Source organism: Apteryx mantelli, chromosome 1, assembly GCF_036417845.1.
Source record: "Apteryx mantelli isolate bAptMan1 chromosome 1, bAptMan1.hap1, whole genome shotgun sequence".
Classification (NCBI taxonomy): domain Eukaryota; kingdom Metazoa; phylum Chordata; class Aves; order Apterygiformes; family Apterygidae; genus Apteryx; species Apteryx mantelli.
Window position 1 is genome coordinate 17,447,249 of NC_089978.1, and position 21,682 is coordinate 17,468,930.

Here is a 21,682-nt window from a genome sequence, read left to right on the forward strand (position 1 = left end):
GCCAGATCCAATGAAGGCCTAATGCAGGCTTTAGCTTGAAAAGAGGACCTTCAAATGAAAGTCGTGATCTAGATAGCTCCTGTTCTGCTGTCACCCAACATGGGGAAGATGCCTGGCCCAGGGTAAGTTAAAGTTTCCCAGAGAGATAGACATAGCTTCCTACAGCTGCCCTGCACTCTGCAAGCGGATGCTTATCTCCTGCCCTGGTTCATCTGATACGCAGAGCTGTGGCAGGAGGCCTCCTTTGCCATCAGGGAGCAGCTTCAGCAAGTCGAGCAGGGGGCAGCAGCCAGGGCAGCTCTCCAGGATCCAAGCCCGCTGAGGCTGAGATTGGCTTGGAGCGTCCTAATCAGGGTGGGCAGAGGGGGATCAGGACCATTGCGCTACTGTCACCACTGCTGCTTCTTCACAAGAAACCTGCCAGTTCCTCCTGGGTTGCGGTTCACACTGGATTGTCCTGAAATAGCACTTCTGAATTTCCTTGATGTACAGACAGCTCCAAAGTAATTCATGGGAGGTGCTGCTAAAAAACACAAGGATACCTAGCATGGATGGTGTCATGTTGTGGAAATGTCCTCATATCATAATTTTAGTTCATCTGAATTCTGAATAATCACTCAGAGTATCTTCTTTCAAAAGCAGTATTTATTTTTTCATCAAGATAAGACACATATTACATATGGCATAGAGTAAAAAATACTGCTAGAAAAGTTGCATTTAACTGAGATAACAAAAAAAATATATATATAAATTGCACTTGAGGAAGTAGGCTCTATCCCAGAAGAATATACTGAATAAAAAGCTAGTGAGTGGCTTTGAAATAAGAAATCTATTTGAGTTTCCGTTGAAAATTATACTTATTTGGGGCGGGGGGGGGGGTGTCCATTCCACCAATAAAGATGAAACAGATTAGCTTTTTTAACAACATTGTTTCTTAAGTTAAAACAATACATAAACAACATAGCAATTATTACAAAGACAAAGAGAAAATAAAGGTGTGGAAAAACATCTCTGCAATTTCTGTCAATAAATAAAAAAACAACAAGTTTTGCTGATATTTGATTTCATCAGGGACACTGCAGCCTGATGCTTGGGATCTGAAAGCTTTATTTATTTCACATGTATATTATATCCCCCACACTGCAACACAAAGTCCATACTTGAACCCTTTTCTGCGTTGGCCTGGAGCACAGAAGTCACTGTCTTTGCAGGAGATGGCAGCAAGAAGCAGTGACTTCTAGTCAGGGGTTCCCATTCATTGCTATGTATCCTGGGAGAAAGACTTTAAATTTTCTGACAGGTTTAGCTTATATTTAAGAAAATTAACCCCAAATTAAGCAAGAGGACAATCCCTATTATACCAGTCTCTTTTTTCTTTACAGCTGAATTTCTCTGCTGGGCTCTGGCATCCACTGCTGCCTGTATCTAATTCAGTTAGTTGGTTAGTCTCTAAAATGGGCATTCATACCATCTACTTTTGGGTATCTGCCAGAGAGAGAGAAGCTCCCACACCGGGTGACTTGAACCTGGGGGTCTACAGAATGCTTTGGAAGAGCCTCTCGCTCTCTCCATTGTCTGTAGAGGTAACTTAGGCCCCTAGCCACAGCTGTACCCCTAAAATTAGGTGGGTAAATACCCTCCAGAAATACGCCGCAGATATTCACACTGGAAACTGGATGAACATGTATAAATGCATGGGAGATGCGAGGCACAGTGGATGCCTGGTACACATTTTCCCCTGAGGGGTGGGAATCAATGGACCACCCTAAGCAAAAAGTCATACAGAATTGATGTGTCCTACAACCAATGACAAATATTAGGCCAGAGGGCTTTGCGGACCACATTGGCGCACCATTCAGTCAGGAATAGCTATTAGAGAGAGTGTATTGTCTCAAAAACAATCACTAGTGTCAGGGTCTCAAATGCAAACTTTTTCCAAAATTAGCTAAAAGTTATGGAAGGGCTGGGTCAATCTTGCTATTAAGCTAGAGACAGGAAAAGAATGAAGTCTTTTTAAACAGCTCTGAAATAAGAAATGAAGCTGGCAATCTTTGGTTACAGGGCTGTTCTTTTAACGTGAATTGCTTTGAAAAATGATGAATCACTTCCCAATTCAGCATTCAAGTGCATTTTTAAATAGACATCTGGGAGCCAGAGAGAAAAAAATAATATAAATAACAAAAAACCCACACATTTTGAATCTCAAATGTTAAAGTACAGGAAATAAAGTAATACAACATTTCTAAGGGATGCTTCAGGAAAGTTTTGCTAAAATTATAAAAGATAGAGCACTCATAAAATACTTGAGTTGATAAAGAGACTAAGTTATAACATTAGGGCACTTTTATTACTAAATTGTAGATTACTGAGACAGAATGGCTTAAAGGCTCTCAATATTATAGCATATGCCAGATTCCACTAATTATGACACACTATTGTCAAACTACTTCGCTCTTTCCGAGAGGCAGAAACACAAGAGGCAACACACACAAAATGAACTGGTGCAGCCTGTGCCTGCTATTAAGTATAAAACCTCAGCCATTAAATGTGCCACGCCATTCTATCTATTACATTCATGACCAAAAGTCTAATTCTATTCCAGACTTAAAACTGCCTGTAATTTACACCAAACAACTTTTGGAGCAGTATTTTAAAACCTTTAAAGCTAGTTTGGAAGGACCTCTTTTTCCTTTTTCAGCTAGAGCACTTTCATAATATTTTAATAGATATAGGAAGCTATGCTGTAGCTTTTAAAGTGCTTGTTTATTACGAGGTGGTGTTTAATCATATTCTTTTTGTGGAAGTTAATAAATGATGCACATTTTCCATGACAGACAGACATGGCTTAATGAGCTAATATGCCTCAGCAAAATGCAATCAAAAAGAAATTCACTGTCAACAGTTTAACCATGGCAATACACATAGCTGAAATCAGACAACTAACCTCAGATAACTAAGATTAATGGATATATGAAGAAGTTATAATATTCCTTATTTGAAACAAACAAACAAACAAACCCCAAACCAAATAGTGCTAATTAAATCTCAAGCACAGTTTTGTTTCCCAGTAACTCAACTGCAAAACGAACCAATATTTTCAACAAAGTGCCCTATCCCCATTGCCTGCTCGGGGAAACACGGTACTCCTTGAACTACAGTGAGGAAAAGAACGTGTGAGAACTGTCTCTCACTTTTCATATTGAGGGGGCTCATCCTGGGAAACTGTGGGCAACTGCAGGCAAATAGCCAGAGACCAGTCCAGGGGTAAGGTGACCAGAATAAGCTCCAGCACACGTGGATTTATCTGGGGCCTTGGCAGGAGCCCTCCTGTTACCATTCTCAAAGAAACCTGGATGATGGTTCCTGCAGTATCAGAGCATCAGTGCAGAAGTACCGTCCTCCGCACCCCCCTGCAACTGTCAGTGCCCTAGCTCATGCAAAGCATTTACGAATTTCAGCACTTGATTTGCCTGAGCACAAACAGTGAGTTTTGATTTTACTGGTGGTCTATTTCATGTAGTCCTGGATTTTCCTCATTATATCTCACTGTATTGGAAAGGAACACTGGAAAGTTCCTTTTGGGAGCTGGATTAAGCATCGTGTATTTTTATGGGACCAAATTCTGTCTTCATTTACACCCTCAAAACTCTACTGACAACGGAGTTGAGCAGGTAGAAATGATAGCAGAATTTGAGTGTAGGGACCTGTTGAGTGAGAGATGTGCAGAAACACCATGTTATTTCCTTGCCAGCTACCACAATTAGCTACACAACTTTTGATTAATTTTATTAAGCATTGTGAGGTTAAGGCCAATAAGTGAGCTTTGAAAATCTCAACACTCAGAATCTAGCTATAGCTAAACATAATCCTATATTCTTGGATGCTGATATATAATTCTATGATATACCTGTTTAGCTGCCATGGCACTAACCAGCACAGCTATGCTGAAACACAGCGATCATTTTTGCTAATTGCAAAGGCAGGCTAGTAGCAAAGTTCAAATGATTAGTGAGTAAAGGTCCTCAGAGCAATCCTGCTTAAAAGTAAATGTCCGGTAAATTGCAATTAGCATGTCTTGTTGTATCCTCTTTTTTATCGGGGTGGTCTTGAACTGCAGATACAATCACAACGCTCATGGTGATCCAGCTGTATATCTATTAAGGCCATGTTGTTCCTGGTTCTGCCTTTCCTTCTGGGATGCCCAGGCTCCGGAATGAATTTCAGCACCTGAGAGGATGAAGGAAAATGTGCCTTTTAGAAAACTCTGTTAGTGATTTCAGGATGAAAGTATCAGGGCCCTGAGGGCACTAACAGGCCGTAATTGTCCTGACCAGCCTCACCAGAGGCCTCCACTCGCATCCCCTGCCCATTGGCCCATACTCCTTGGACTGCTTCTCTGAGTTTCCTTTCCTCCTTTCCCAGTTCAAATATTCCTCCTCCTTTCCTGCCCCATCTCCCAGAGACATCAGGCTGTGTTAATTCATCCCTTTCCCCTCTACTTCTTCATCCAACAGGCCGGACTGGAAATGCAGCTTTGTACATGTCACTGACACAATGAGTTTGCTGCTTCCCTACTTCTCCCACACCATTTGTTATATTTCTATGAATTCAGCTGTCCAGTTTATTGGGGCAGGGTCTGTTTACTCTTGTCCATACCTGGAAAAATGGGGTCCAATTCTAACAAGGTCCTTGGACTCCTGAAACATTGATAAAAATTTTCTAGCTAAAACAATGGAAAGCACTGTTCACAGACAAAGCAGAGTTAAGAGTGAGTCCACTCGGTCATACTACTAGTGCTCTTATCGTTGTCATGCTGGAGGCCAAAGCTGCTCATATACACCTGTACACTCTCAAGATAGAGTAATCTGTCTTTGCATTATATGTTTTGGGGGGCCTTTGATGCTATCTTGGAGGCCAGACTTTATTTTCTGTTAATTTGGACAAATTTTTGTTATACTTCCAGCATTTTTTTTCACTCTGTGAAACCCTTCTGCATTGTTTGTCCTGGAGCTTTGACAGATTGGCTTATTGCCTACATCAGGTATCTTTACCTCATGCAATTCCCTAATCGTGTTCAGAATTGCCCCTTTGCATGCTAATTATCAAGCATGTTTCTTTTGGTTTGTCTTTGCAGCCCCATGCATATTTGAATGGCTCAGCCCCTTCCCTCAGTTGTATAATGTTTCTGCTCTAAAGAACAAGGAATATTTTTTAAAATGCAGTTTGAAATTTCTGAAGCACATATCATTAGAAGTGGTCCAAAAATAAAATGCCTGTGGGAGGTGGAAGGAGATGAACGAAACTTTGGGATCTCAGTATGCAACTTTTGTTGGCTTCCCTTAAAAAATCTGTGCCTTAATTCAAACAATTTCTTAAGACAGGTTACTGTGAGAGGAAAAAGAAACAAAGCAACAATGACATCCTCGGGAATGTGGTTATAGTAAAAGAGGCTTCTGAAAAAAATGCTTTCTAGTCAAGAGAATCCACAGACCCCTGCAAAGGAGGGTTGGGGGATATAGGTTATAAAAAAGATGAACAAGAGGCAACAAACACAAGTTGCAACAAGGGAAATACAATTTGGGCACATGGATGAAAATTCTTCATGACAAGAGTGGTTAAACACTGGAACAGGTTGCCCAGAGAAGTTATGGAATCTACATCCATGGAGGCAGTCAAAACTTAACAGGACAAGGCCCTAAGCAACCTCCTCTAACTTTGAAATTCTCTCTGCTTAGAATGGGAGATTGGATTAGATGACCCCCAGAGGTACCTTCCAACCCAAACCATTATATGATTCTACGCTGTGGATATGTGGAAAACAACTATAATTTCAAGTCCTATCTCATCTTCTGTGATAGTGTAAATATGTAAATCATGAACTGGAAAAAATTGGGAAGGACTAGGAATCTGCATATGGGCACGCTTCATGAACCCACTGTTGGAAGCTGAGTCTCTGCATAAGAACTCATATCCCTATCAGCACGGTAGCTCAGAATGAGGGGAGAGAATTCACTATTTTGTTTCATTAGTTTGTTCTCTTCTACAAGTTTAAATTTGTAAAGTTGTGGGAAGAAGAGTTATCCTTTATATGCCTACAGTAGTTAAGCAGAAGAGGTAATAATTTCAAACTTCTGTCCTGAAACTCAAGTATTAATTTTGATTAAGTACAACAAATGAGTTAAGACTAACAACACTTTAACTTTCTTAAAGCATTTTTCTTCCTGACTCTCACAGTACATTGCAAAGCAGGTTTTACCTCATTGTCCATCTTCTATAGCTACAGGTCCAAAACTGATTTGCTCAAGGCTCCACAACAGAACACTATAAAAATTGCCAGTGGCATTATCTGCCCTTTCCACTCTACCTCAGCACCTTGATATCACTTATTTACAGATGGGGAACAGGACACAGAGAAAGCAAGACTGCAGATCCACAGGTGGGTGCAGATAGTTGCGCTGATTCTGGTGATTGTGGCCTAAGTCACTTCAGTCCACACACTGATAATGTACTTGAACTAACATGTCTCATCTCTTGGCAGGCTATTGAGAATTGTGCTAACTTGGCCTAGCAGCTTCTAGATCATTTAGAATTGTCTTGCTTCTGATTCAAAGGATGGAGAAAAGTCTGCCTTGTCTATGACCTGCCACTCTGGTCAAGTAAGGAATGGGATCTAAATCACCTTTATTTATTTATCTCAGCCACATCTTTTGCCTTGAACAAGACGCCTCCTAATTCACAGATCATGCTGTCACTCAAGTAAAAATCCCCTTTTTTTTAACAAAGTAATTTTTGTTCTTCGACCTCAAAACATCATACAAGAACTGAGATAGTCTTGGGAAGGAGAGGAAGAATAAGGGGCTGGATACCAGATACACAGAGTATTGGCAACTTCAACAGAATTAGAAAGTCCCAAAAAGTAAGTCTCAATGACTTGCCAAAGGCTAACCAGGAATTCTGTGCAAAGCTGGAAGTGGAAAGGAAGGCAGGTGAGTTGCCTTCATTACAAGACCATTCTTTCACCACTGTAATGCCTGGAGCGTAGAAAGGCCATGGGACGTAACAAAAGTGATGGGCACTGAACACAGTCTATTATATTTTCCTCCATTTTGTGACAAAATTCATGTTCAATCTATGTAACACTGAAAGGAAGGATGGTGCAAGGTACAGATGCAGTGGTTTAGCCTGTGGGGAAGATGTGATTATTTTTCCCTGTTAAAAATGCAGGGATATGCCAATTTTGTAAAAAAACAACAACATTATAATGTGTTTGAATTGATTTCAAACACTGACTGCCTCAGTATATGCAATAAATCCTGATGGACATGAGGACAACTCACTGGACTACACTGACATCCAAAAAAAAGGAACTGAACCCAATTGGACTGCTGAGATTATTTCAGAGCTCAAAATAAACTGCATCTTCAAAGGCACTTTTTTCAAGAAAACATAGTTTTAAAATCAAGTACAGCTGCTGGAGCTGAACCTATGATAAAATTCTTTATTTAAAGAAGCCTTTCATCAAAATCTGACAATTTCAGATGACTGGCACTTTGCAAGATCATGGGTAGGTAGATCTGCTTTTTTCAATTGAGAGGAAATAAAAGTATATGCAATGTGATGAGAGCAAAGATGTGGGCTGTATTTAAGCTAACAGACCTCCTGACAGCTTTGGGATTTTCCCTGTGTTTTATATTAAGAAACATGAGAACAGTATATGGGCTTTTCTGATAAGAGTAGAAAAATGAATTGGCAGACACTTCCCCAGACAAGACAGGAAAGCAGTGTTTGAACACAGCTGAAACTGGGCTGCTTTAATAGCTGATCACAGAACTGATGTTCAAAGCTTTCAGTCTAGCTTCCATCTAATAGTTTTAGTTTCAGCTAAATACAAGAGTATTGAAAAGAATCAGGAAGTGAGGCCACTTCTGGTGACCACAGTAGTTGAAAGAAAACTTTTACTCTGGAAATAGTGCTGTTTATTCATTACATGGTCAGTCCTTAAAGGTGAAGAACTGCTGAGTTAATGAAAACAGTTCAAGAAACTGTGCTCAGGACAAATTTATTGCTTCTTGTTTTGATAAGATCAGTAGCATTGCTGCTGTAAGAAAATATGGATATGAGAAAGAACTGGAATGTTCAAAAGGTTTGGTTTTGGTGTGAGAAAAATAAAGGAATGGGCTTGCAGTTTTCAAATTAAAGGATCAATGCCCATCTGTATTAATCAAAATCTGGTGCCTCAGATGTTCAGATCATTTCCTTACAAAGAGTATATAACTACAGCCATATCCCCTTCATCAAATGCTGAATTAATTATGGTCATATAACCATTGAACTAAAGAAAAAAAACAAGCCAGAAGACGCAACATCAGAGCTGGATTTGGTGCTTATAAGCAGTACAAAGAAAAAAGGTACTGTGGCCTAGTAACATTTCTCCTGCAGATGACTCCATAGAAGAACACTAATATGCTATATGTCATTTTTCTTTGTAGATATGCCTGAACATCAGAGAAGTTTCAAGGTCAGGTGACTGTGGCAACTGCATACTTTTCCTTGGGGGTGGTGGTGAATGAAATAGAAAGAAAATGCTTAGATATTTTTCCCTGCCAGTAATCTTGCTCTTCGATTATGCATTGAATTTGGATGCCAGATTCTGAAGGACTCTAAACTAGAGGACAAAAACATAACGACCAGCATCTGGAAGCTGAAGCCAAAACAACTCAAACTGAAATAAGGCACAAGTGTTTAAGTCAGGCTGATTTATCACTTGAACAGCCTTCCAAGGAACTGTGGGGTTTTCAGTCTCAGCCTGAGGACATGAAAAAATTAACGCCTTTCCAGAAGGTATATAACGCAAGTTTTGGGCTTGTTTTAGGGGCAACAGGCTGCTCACTAATGCCTGTGGAGCACAGGAGGTGACGGCGGATGGCCCAGTAGTTCCCTCTAATCTCAGCCATCTATAAAAGCACTCTAATTTGGTATGAGTGGGGGAGGAGAGCAGAGCAGAGCGGTGATTGCTGTTGGGGAAAGGACACACCTGCAGATGGCATGTTCACCCCAACCTGTACCTCAGCATTTCTCCAGCAGAAGCAGCAACAAAGGGGCAACTCCAGAGAACGATTCACCTGAAACACCCACCTCTGAATGTGGTGGTGGTGCCTAGCTTTTTCTGTTACCTAGGAAAGCAGCCCAAAGGCTGGACTCTCAGCTTTAGATGGTTAGACCCAGATGAGGTGAACTACTCCCTCCAGCATCCCCTGAGGTTCTTGACATATATTTTTTACCTTTGAAGTCAAGTGTACATTTAGCCATGAAAATCTGTGATGGCTGATTTTTGTTCTAATAAAAAGCAAAGAATAAAATGGAACCTGGCTAACAGTTCTAACAAAAAGGTGTAGCTAGTTGCTAATACCCATTTTTTATTTATCTTTTATTTTATTTATTACTATTTATTAGTACCAACCCTAGTAATATTCTTTGTTAGATTATTGATCAGTACTTTAAATGCAAATAAAAATGTGAAGCCCAGTTCAAAACAGCTCATTTTGCCTTCTCGTAAGCCTAAGAAGATCAAAAATGATCAATAACATAAGTGCAGTTTACCAAATATTTGCTTAGCTGTACATTCCAGTGACTTAGGACAGAGAGCAAATCTGTATGCAATTTTAGGTAGGTAAATTTGTACTTTGCAGAACTTGTTTTAACCTACAGCTGTGCAGCATTATCTAATCTCCCTCTGCTCATCTAAAAATACCATCATTCTAGCATGCAAACCAAATTGTATTTGCCTGAGATTCATGAAAGAGGAAGCATCAAAAGTGCAAAACACTTAACACAGATTCAAGTTCTGATACGGATGGGAAATCTCACTCTACAGTTTTTGAAAGTTATCTAATCCAAAGTTCACACATAGTTCAGCTGTGCCCTTAGCATAAGAAATAAAGCATGGTGGGAATGTGGTTCATAACTTAGGATAAGGACCTTTATTCTAGTAGGAAAATAGCCTAAAATAACAACACAGACCCAAAGCTGTATTCTTTCTTAATAGAAAGGAACAAATAGAAAGGATCATTTTGCTAATCAGGGATAGCATTCCAACTACGGGATTATTAAATGTAGATGGGACTATTGATTCTATTTTTTTGATCTATATGAATAAGAAATGGTTGTATGAATAAGAAATAACAAGAAATTGTAACACAGCAAACATGGGAAGAATGTTAGTTAGTTTAAAACGCAGGCATCTGAAACAGTCACTAAAACTACAGTGTTTCTTACATACATGACACCAGCAAGGCCCTCACTTTTGGTGATCTTCTAAAGAATTATGGCTCCAGTTATTGCCTTTTCTCTGACAAGGTACAGATGTTCCCCCTTCCAGAACTGCCTCATTCTGCCCAGGTCTGTATCACCTGCTGTCTCATTAGCTTAACTCCTGGATGTCATCCCAACGACTTCCATTTTAATCTAGCCAAAAATGAACCTTTATTCTCACACCATACCTTTTTGCTCTCTCTGCTTACCCTGTAACTTAGCAGTCACTTTTGACTCATTCTGTTTGCTTTTACTGGCATACAAAATGTTTATAAATCCCACCACTTATTCTGGTATAACATTTCTATGCATTAACTCTTTTGTCAGACTATTTTCTGTGCCTTTATTACCATAACAACCTTTCTGTCTCCTTGGCACATGTACTATCAACTCCAGGACACACAAAAATTAGACTATATTCCTTGCACACTGATTTGATGATGCTAGCTCTTTTTAATCCCTTAATGAATTTCCTTCATTGCATCAGCAGCCTATGTATCATTTTCAACCAGTTATCTTATGTTTCCTTGTGTTAAGACAAACAAGAATTATAGTTTATTCTCTCAGGTGCCTACTTAGGGTTTGCTTCCTATTCTGAAAAAAAAAATGGGTGGGGGGAAGAAAAAGCAGAGACAACACCAAATTGTATTAGTTACACTTCTTTACCCCATGACAACAACACCTCTGTCTTACTGAAGTCTCGTATCATTTCTTTATCTTCTCACCTGTCCTTTCTTCCACAATAACATTCCCTACTGTCTTGTTTTCCATTTAGAATGATGGAACCAGTTAAGTTTGTTTCTATGCACCAAGAACTTGGGGAAAAACTCAGCATTGTTTAGCTACTCTGAGGTGCCTGCTACCCCTCTCAGTGCAGCAAGAGGTTATAAAGTAGCATGCCTAACGCTAATCAAAGCCTTGTAGTTCAAAACTGCATACATGGCTTGTGAAGCCACAAGACGAGCTCCAGTTAACATGAAACTTGAATAAAGGTGTAATACTGTGAAAAGGAGGGAAAAAAAGCTACTGTTAACATACACACAGTGATAAATGCATCAGTCTTTACAAGAGACACAAGTAAGTATGCAAAAGGTGCAATCGGCTTCAACCACTCTGCTCTTTTGCTTACATGCCTTTAAGCTGTGTTGTACAGTACAGTGTTTGTGGAGGTTTATACACTATGACAAATTCTGGTTGCTACCTTAAGATTATTTATTCCTCATGGAAACTCATTTCACATCTCATCAGTTAAAGCAATGAGATGGGGAAACCGATTTCTTGTTTCTCTGAGGTATGAACATGCTGGTGGATGACACAGCCTCAGTCCTAGCTGAATTAAGTCTTGGATTAAGTTCTCCCATGCCTCCTTTGGCCTACATTATCTCCAGTTTTAGGACCCCTCTCTCTTTAACAAGAAGCTCCAGGCATTTCCATAGAAATGCACTGCAATGGCAAACATGCTTTAATTTCAGCTCCCTCTTAGGAAGTTAGACAGCAGAAGACACGAGCATTTGATTAAGGTGTGCTGTGTTCATTTTCATGAATTGCTCTGCCTTTCCTTTGTACAGAGCCCTGTGATATATCTTTCAGAACCACTGTGGCCATTTGAGATAATACTAACACTTGGACTGCTCGGTTGCAGGGTGCATGACATTATGTGGTAAGTCATGAGTATCTGTCCACGATTCTGGCCTCAAGCAAACCCAGAAGCTATGAAAAAACACAGAGCATCACAAGACTTCTGCTGAAAAACACCATAAAGCTAGCTGTTTACTCAGGTTATTAACCCATTTATTTATGGAAACTGATGAGTATTTTGGTAAAGTTATGGCATGTTTCCAGGTAATAAGAAAGCCCCAAGGTCTCATTAGCAGCATTTCCCAGGGCAATAAAGAAAAAGTTCCCCCATACTGTGGCATTCTCATTTTCTCATTTCGCCTGCTGTTGCACTATTTCATATAATAGGACATGATAGGAAAGAACAATATAGTCTGTTCAGAGAACTGGAGCAGGACTCACAGCTTGAGGAAATTAAAGGCTACATCTGATAGCTATTAGTACTATGATACTAGTAGAGAGTGTTCTGAAACCTTGGTGATGAGTACAATGTAAGACTTTGAATAGGAACTAAGGGGGAACTAAAAAGCATTAAAAGAATAAAGAAAAGATAACCTTGAAATCTCTCTGTAATATAACCGTCTCTCTCAACAAACACTCAGGGCATTAGTGTCACCCGAGCAGAGGACTGCGAGACATTGGCCACAAAGCTGAAAAGGAGAGTATTGCTTCTGGAACATTTTTCTGCCGGTCTTTCTCACCCAGGAATACTAGGTAGCTCAAAAACACTAAACAACTTGCACATGATTTCCAGTCAGATTTGCACTGTTGAGGACAAACATATCCATGTACAGGACTAGTAGCTATGGCAGTTCCAGGACTTCTGCAGCTGAAGCTCTAGACAGTGATTAGGCAAAATGAGCATGGAAGGAAGAGAGACCTGGAGTTTGTATGATTCAGTTTCAGCTACTACAAATGTTTTCTTTGCTCCACTATCTTATACTTTCTTCTGGTTTCTTTTGCAAGTAAATCAAAGTAATTTGAATCTGGTCTACATTCTCCTGAAAAAAAAAAGGCAGGGATTTTTAACAAAATTAACAGCTGTGAGGACTTCATAAAGTGTGAAAACTCTGTCCTTCCATATGCAACTAAAAGCTTTTTGATTAAAGTTAGTGGGTTTCAAATTGTCTCCCAAAAGAGTAAACCAGCTACATGGATCTAAAATGGCATGTTGAGAAACCCCTCCTCAGTGATTTCACTGCTAGACATTTCTTAATAAAATTGTAGTTAAGTGCAGAAGGAGGATAAAGAATAAAAATGATTAGTTGTGTGTAGCCAATAATAATAATGAAAGATTTAAAAGTGGAAAATATTTTCAACTAAAATTAATGGACACATCTTTAGTATGTCATATGTGAATTTATCTGCATGACTTCCACTCATGTTAATGGAAGCCGCTTGGCTAAATTTCTGCTCAGTGAGCTGTTAATTCATCCCTAAGGGATTAAGTTTAAATTTAAACTTACAGAGGCCATTTAATGTTAAAGCTGGAACACCATCTTTAATTCAAATGGTTTTCAGAGAACAAAGGAGCAGTGAAATAAATTAGCTGTGATGTGTTATTGAGAATATTGAATTTTCTGAATTTAGTGACTAATTTTGGGGGGAATGTATGTCAAGCCATCCTGATTCTGACTAATACCCTGTTAGTATGAGAATCCATTGTCCCAGATGCTCCCAAATACTTGATAATAAATAAATACTTGATAACATGTTTGTAAACAGCATTTCTTTCTAGCTACTGCCAATATTTGGTACTGATGTGACCCAGGAGACTTTAGTCTCCGAATCCTTCTAAATTATTCACTAATTTAAGTGTTGAAATTCCATATAGGTTTGTTGTGCAAAAAATAAAACAAATTCCTTTTCATCATTTTAAGATAGCTCCTTTTTATTCTCACTCAGATTCCCCTTGTTCTTTCCTTAAAGAAAAGATTAAATAGGGTGACCTGATTTTCCTTAAGGTACTATTCACTATTTTGTATCTTTCACTGTGTCCTGTCTTATTCACAGTTTTTCTAAATGAAATGATCCTAAACTTTTGAGCCTCTTTCCTTACAGATGTTTTGTTATGTATCTTCTGCTGTATCTCCTTTAATGTATATTTTCCACTTCTATTTATCTTTTCTGCCTGTATTTTGAGCACTAATGGTCTAAACCAAATGTAAGCACCTCGCATATTTATCTAAGGCCATGATAAATATTTGGTGTGTTATTCTCTATCCACCTCTATTCTTGCAGAATACTATCACTTGCTTTTTTTTCACCACCACTGCACTAAACAAATGTTTTCCTTTAGCTCTTCACAGTGATTCACTACCTGACCTTCAGTCAAACTTCTGTCCCCTGTTTCTCCCTGTTCCCCTCCCCCCATTCAATATTAATAGGAATAAATGGTTGAGACTGTGCCTCCTAATGCTTGGTGCTTTTCTACAATGCATTTATAAGTAGTTACACAGGCCCTCTGAAATCCCTTGCAGTCTTCCCTACTGTTAAAGAACATTACATCTTGTGTTATCTGTCATTTTTGCCACCTCACTGTTCATCTCTTTCCAGATTGATAATACATCAAATATCACTTAATCAGAATGCTTGGGGCACCCATAGATAGCCACTTTCTATGTAGAAAATTGCCCATCTATTCCACCTCTTTGCTCTTTATCTCTGAACCAGCTTCTAATCCATGACTGATCTTGTCTGGTAGATTGCTAGCTCTCTGAAGGGAGTACCAGGCCTTTTAGCATTTTTGTACAATGTTGTGGTGATGTATAAATATTTATTCATATATAAGGCATTCTGGTTTCATTTTATCAGTTCATACACATCTAGGTGTTTTATAACCCTATTAATTTTTTTCCAATTAACTTTTCTACCATTGAGATAAGGCTTTCTGCTCTGTAATTACCAGGGTCATCCCTTGAATCTTCCCTAAAATTAGATAAAATATTAACTACTCTCCAGTGCTAGCTGATGTGCAGTATGCTGTGTTCTGCAATTAATTGTGAGAAAAATCTCTTACCTTGGAAAAGAGTAACCACTCTGCTCACAGTAAGGCAAAGTTCTGACCTTCAACTGCCTCCTGCTATTTAAAACCACCGTTTAAATCTATTGCTATTTCAGCTACCATTAGACCCTCTCCTGAGCTAAAGCCTTTATGGCATGAGCGCAAATCACCTCCAGATTAAAAGTCCATATAGTTCATTTTCTTTTGAGACTTAAGCCAAGTGGCAAAGCAGATTCTTAAAAGAGATGTGTGTCAGAAATTAAATCAGCATGGCATATAGCTACCTACTTTCAGTCACTAAAAAGGATAATGCCAAGTAACTTTCCTAGATATCTGGTATCCTGGGGTGCATTAGGAAGAGTGTTGCCAGCAGGTCGAGGGAGGTGATCCTCCCCCTCTCCTCAGCCCTGGTGAGGCCACATCTGGAGTACTGCGTCCAATTCTGGGCTCCCCAGTAGAGGAGAGACATGGCACTCATGGAGAGAGTCTGGTGGAGGGCTACGAAGATGATTAGGGGCCTGGAGCATCTCTCTTATGAGGAAAGACTGAGAGAGCTGGGCCTGTTTAGCTTGGAGAAGAGAAGGCTGAGAGGAGATCTTATCAATGTGTACAAGTATGTGAAGGGAGGGTGTCGAGAGGATGGGACCAGACTCTTTTCAGTGGTGCCCAGTGACATTGCGAGGCAATGGGCACAAACTGAAACACAGGAAGCTCCATCTGAATATGAGGAAAAACTTCTTTACTGTGAGGGTGACAGAGCACTGGAACAGGTTGCCCAGAGAGGTTGTGGAGTCTCCTTCTCTGGAGATATTCAAAACCCGCCTGGACGTGATCCTGTGCAACATGCTCTAGCTGACCCTGCTTGATCAGGGGTGCTGGACTAGATGATCTCCAGAGGTCCCTTCCACCCTCAGCCATTCTGTGATTCTGTGATATGTTCACAGTTTGGTGCTGAAAATGCTGTTTTAGAGGCAAGAAAATAAAATGTTCTTTCCTTGTTGATTTATTCCCCAGTGTGGTTTGAATGGATTAAAAAATAAATACAATGGACATTATACTATAATGTTCTTACGCACAAATTTTGCTTTCCTAAAAATTTCTGAGTGGGAAAAAAGTTAAGGCAAAAAGATTCAGCAGCTTCCTACAAGTAATAAATCTGGAAAGGAAGAGAGTTTACAAGTGACTTAATTGTCTTTTTCAAGTGTGATCAGAAGCTTGAAAGACATAGTGTAAACAAGGGGAAAAGCAGTTAAATACCTCAAGATGAAAATGTCACTGCACTCCTATTTCCACTGGTGTAAACATTCATGTTGCATCAGTCCTTCATTGGGAAAGTCATCCAACTTAAGCCTCATTCTTGCAATAAGGTTCACTAGGTTGCCATAAGCACCCACATTGAGCAGTGGCAGAAGCTCTCCCCTCCAATTTCTTCTAAATGTACTTGGAAATACCTGTTAACATCCCTTTCTAACACATTTATAACCTCCTTTTACTCTACTCATTCACTTCCAAGTGTAATTCACTGAACCTTCATTTGTATATGCTATATCCCAAAGGCAGAAGTCAATCAAGAAAGTAATAGAAATTCTGAGAAAACAGAAACTACAGTATCTTGAAGCTATGCACTACGTATGTCTTCTAATGTGGTACTTTAAGCCATTAATATTAAACTTAGATAAAATTAGGCTCTTTTGCAGGCTGCTTGTGTGGGTGTGTGTCTCTCTGCTGCTCTGCTGTAGTTGGAGATGTGAATGCTGCACCAAAGAGATACCAACCTAGTATCTAGTGTAGCCAGCAAGAGTGATGCCATTGCGTAAGTCTAGGCTTCACACTCAGGCTACCTGAATCTGCCTAGAAGCCTAGGCAGATCCTCCTTTCCCACTCAGAATGGTGATCACAGTGGGCACCCACCTAAATGCTTTGGTCAACATCTGCCTCTCTCAATAGCATCTTTGGCCATGAGATTTTACTGTGATCAGTGATTTCTACCTATCTTCACATTGCAGATGCAACATGATAATCAATACGGCAGCACACAGCTCTGAGAAAAGCATTCAGAATTCATGTAAGCGATGAATTACCAAAAGAAGTACCAAAGAATGAAAATACCTCATGATATTTTTTCACTGTTTTCCCTGACATGCATGTGCAGGATTTCCAGTTCGAAGTCCCACAGCCACAATTTCCTCCACAGCGCTGGACAAGGAGGCAGCGAGGGAAGAAAACTACATTTGTTAGCTTCAGTTCCTCCCTTAAATTGACAGAGTAGTTTCTTGGAGTGCAGCTATAACGTTTCACATCATCATTCAATCTGTCCAGGTCAACTGCAATGCAAAAAAGGTTTTATTAGTAAGGTCTGAGAGGGACATTCCCATGGTTTATACTGTTCCCCAGGCAGCCAATAACACAAAGTGATGTGGCACTGATTGGAAAATATATGAAGTATAGAAGTGATTTCTGAAAAGATAAACCCACCAATTTTAAATCATTACAGGTGGCCATCCAGGCTCTCCTGCTCCCACTGAATCCCGTAGCAGAATTCCCACTGACTATAAAGCTGAAGGACAGGTTTGCAGCAAAATATTGTCCTGAAAGCTGAAGACTGGTTATTTTATCTTCTTTGTCACTGATTTGGTGGATCCTTGGGTGAGGTATTCCACCTCTGCTACTCTCTCCCCTCCCTGCTTATATCTTACCTATTTAGATGATAAGCTATTGTTTCTTATAATGGGCAGAATTCCATTTGGCTAACTATAGGCTTATAACAGGCAAACAGTTAACCAATGCACTTCTGTGGTCAACACAGAGATGCCTTTCATTGCTATTTCAGACAGTTAAGACAAGTGACATAACTTACCTTCTTGAATTGCCTGTCCGTATCGTTTACAGATTGAGTCTAGACACGTATCTTGCTAAAGCAATATTAATTTTGGCCTGCAAATGCTACCACTATAGGCATACAAATATATCCAATTAAAATTAATTAATTAAAATTAATGAGCTGCATTGAATGCCAGGAGTTGGTTGATGTTTAAATGCCTAGTATCTTTGTGAGATGTGTCATTTAAACTAGTAGTAAAGCCAAGCATAAAAATAATGTATAGACTGTTGACTGTGAGTTTAAGTGCTGTTTCTAGGTTTAGCTTATAAAGCTAAAAGAAAACAAAAAAAATATTTTCCACAATTGTGATAAGGATAAAAGTAACAGATTTAAAGAATTTTATTTCTTTAGAAGTTTTCTGATTTTGTTTCCTCTTCTTTCCTACTTTATTCTTTTCTTTTGGATGCTGTCAACGGCTAACTGTTCAAAAGTTTAATAATTTATTCAGAATTGGAGGAAATGTGATCCTGTGTTAAGCAGTGAGGTCCTCTGAATTGAAACTCAGAACCAGAAACAAAATTAAAATGCATTTTAAGCTACGGAGCTTGAGAACTTGGAGAGTTCATTTTCCTTTGATTCAAATCTTCAAATTTCAGAAAAAAATGAAAAACTGGAAACCAGAAACACCGTGTCTCACTGACAAATCATTAAATGCATGGATTTTTTTTTAAAGAAAAGTAAATTTCACTCAAAAGGTAATTTAAGCTGAACAGCAAAATACAGAAAATGACTGGAGGGTACAAGAGAGAAATAATAATCTCCTTCCACCCCATCCAATATTTACTAATAGATATATCAACAGAAAAACACGGATGGTTCAAATGAGAACTGAGATAACAGTAGAGTGTTTGTGAACACATCAGATTTCCACAGAAATGTTTAATACCTCAACTCCATCTCTAGTCCTGAGTTATGCTTATGCTTTACTATAAATACGTGAAAACCTCCAATAAAGTCAGGAGCACTACAACATTTTATACCATCTGTGGCTCAGCCCTTATTAATATCAAAAAGTAAGTTGAATATTGAAAATGATTTACAGAAATTGTGGAAAAAGTTGTAATTTGTTCAATATCATGCACCTTTACATTGCGGCTTTGAGATATTCTTCGGTTCAAGGTAGATATGCAACAGGTAAGGGTATGTAAATGCTGTAAGTACTATTATACAAAGTCATAACAGCTTCACTCTTCTGGAAAGGTGTTATCTCAGTCAAAGGGAATATAGCAGATAAATTGGGATTTTATAGCAATTGTGATACATCTTGCCATGAAATCTCTGTGGTTCTCCCCAGAGAGCAAGCATCTCTACAAAAGAGTTATATATCATCCTCTTGATATAAGCGCAAAATCAATGGAGTTGCTGGTATAGTCATGCACTGAAAGAAAAATATGCCCAGAATGGCCACAGTCAGGACCTAGAAGACCAGCAAATATTGATTTCTTTGTTTTAACAGATGATATTTTGTTCTCTGTTGTCATTCCTCAAGGTCACTCCTTCTCATTCCAGTTTCTCAGGCTAATTCATTTGCAGGGAAGTGTTTCCCACTCCTCTAAACATTCCCATCAGGACCTTCACCATCAGCTTTGCTCACAGATCATGAGAAGTATCTGGCTACTATTCATCTGAGCCAATTGACAAGAAGGAAAAACTAAACAATAGAAAGGGCAGAAAATATTCTGCCTTCATGATTAATAAGATTTCTGGAGGGGAAGGCCCAGAATATCTATACACTGCACCACAGCAATCCAGGGGTAAGGATACTGAAATTAGCAGGTTCCTATCAGGACAGAGTGACTTAGGATGGCAGTTGAGAATAGTGCATCTCTAGACCAGGTCAGAATAAAATGCTCAAAGGTTTAATTCAGCCCTTAATTACAACACCTGCTGCTTTGTAACAATGAAAACAAGGCTTCCAGCAACAGACTGGTCATTAAATAGGGCCCACACCCAAGTCACATGAACTGGCATCTATGTCCAAGGGAAGATCAGAGAGTAAACCAAATTTGTTCTATCATGGGTGAAATCTCCCCTCAGGCTCAACAGTTCTCATTGCTGCACTGAGCTGGTATCTGTTATCACTGCTGTGCTGTCAACACAGAAATAAGTCTTCTTAACGAGTCTGTCAGAGAGGGAAAGTGCCTGCATTTTAAGGGGGGTGGGAGGGGAGGGGAGTTCTGCAGACAGCATATTATATCCATTGCAGTGTTACACAAATTGGCTTCAATACTTAAGCTGCTCGGTTTAAATGGCAAGGGACACCCTGGTAAAGGGCTGTCACTGGAGGAAAGGCTTTGCTCACTAGTGTTCTAAAGTCTGGTTTTGATGACTTTCAAAAGTCTTTGGCAGGGTCTCTTCTCAAGCTGTATCTGACTCAGGACTGTGGAGAGCTGTTGACTTGCTCAAAGAATAGGAGAGAATAATTAGATAATTAGGGTAATTTTCGCTTTATGCAGTATGAAGGAATCAGCTATTTTCAGTGAGTGCTCAAAGCTTTGGATGTATGCATTTTTCAGGAATTCTAAAATCAGTCAATGACACAATACATTTTATTTAGTGTATTTTTCTATGATGAACTACTTTGAAAAAAAAGAGGGAATTTTTCTAATGGAAGTGCATGAATTTGCTGTTTGGTTTTATATTCAAGGCACTCTCATCCTGATTTATTAGCAGTTCTCAGGACCCCTAAATCCCAGAGATTTCATTTAAGTTATGAATTCTCAGCACTTGAGCATATCACATCTCCAATATCAGAGTCCATGTTTAAATGAACAAATTCAGTAGTGGAAATCCTGAAATCCTGAAAATAACTGCAAGCAGAGCAGGAAAGATTAAGTAAAGGGATTAAGAGATACACAAGTTATCCTCTACAAAACTCATCCGGAGGTAAACATTTATGTTCTTTTTGACTCTGCACTATAGCATTCCAGTGCTTGGTGGGACAAAGTAAGCAAGCAACATCTTCTGTGAATAGCATATACTGTATTCTGACAGGATCACACTGCCAACCAAGAACAACTTCCACTGCCTAATTAACTTAAGAACATGGTTTGCAATCCCCTAACAAAATAACACATTTTTCTCTGAACAACTCTCTCTGTTGAAAGCTGCGATAGGAGTTTTTTTCTCTGTCTTAGGTTTGTTTTACTGTCTGGAGTGAGTCCATTTCCTCATCCATATAACAATGAGATTATACAGTACAGTCAGTTTCATGCATCACTTCACTGCTGTGACTAAAACGTAATCGAGCCTTGGCGTGATTGGTGTGAAATCCTGCTGCTTTACTTATCAAGGACTCAAACCACTGGAGTCCTTAATTTAAAACTAGAACTAAAAGGTTCTGTAGACTGGATGCAAATAACTTCAAAGTATTATTACAGAGTGTCTGTTTCAAAGATTCAATTTATAGGCAAGGTAGACATAAAAAGATGCACTGGAGCAGTAAGCTGGATATTTGGGGTACAGCATTTGTCCCTTCCTCCCCCTTACAGCCTGTGCTTAAATCCATCCTTATTTCAGATAGTGCTAAGGTATGTGCTTATCTTGAAGCATTGATCTTAACCAGATTTAAGCACTGAAATAAGGGACTGCAGCTAATATCACATTTTATTTAGAAGGGACATTATTTATGAGAGGATTGGAGAGGAGAGAAATCCTGTTCTGCTGGTCACTGACTAATTTTAAAAAGACAGACAGTCTGTTAGGGTTTCTTTTAAAACTTTGTCTCTTCCAAATTCATACATGGCCCCTAACATTGTTATATCTGAGCATTTTACACTTTTTTAGTGCATTAGCCACAGATTCAAGCTGGGTGATAAGAAATGGTTGCTACATTGCGACAGTATTCCTATATGGTATATCATGGCCAT

The 21,682-nt window shown here is 39.2% G+C and overlaps 1 protein-coding gene across 3 annotated transcripts in view; it reads right to left on the reverse strand.

The window, feature by feature from the left end:
- Window positions 1-627: 627 nt before the first annotated feature.
- Window positions 628-21,682, reverse strand: part of PDGFD (platelet derived growth factor D) — a 152,668-nt gene continuing 131,613 nt past the window's right edge. For all 3 annotated transcript variants that reach the window (XM_013956000.2, XM_013955996.2, XM_013955999.2), the window contains 2 exons: window positions 17,042-17,256; window positions 628-4,227 (listed from right to left, as the gene is read on the reverse strand). In XM_013956000.2, the coding sequence (XP_013811454.1) occupies window positions 4,093-4,227; window positions 17,042-17,256 (350 nt within the window). In that variant the 3' untranslated portion in view covers window positions 628-4,092. The remainder of the gene's footprint in view (window positions 4,228-17,041; window positions 17,257-21,682) is intronic.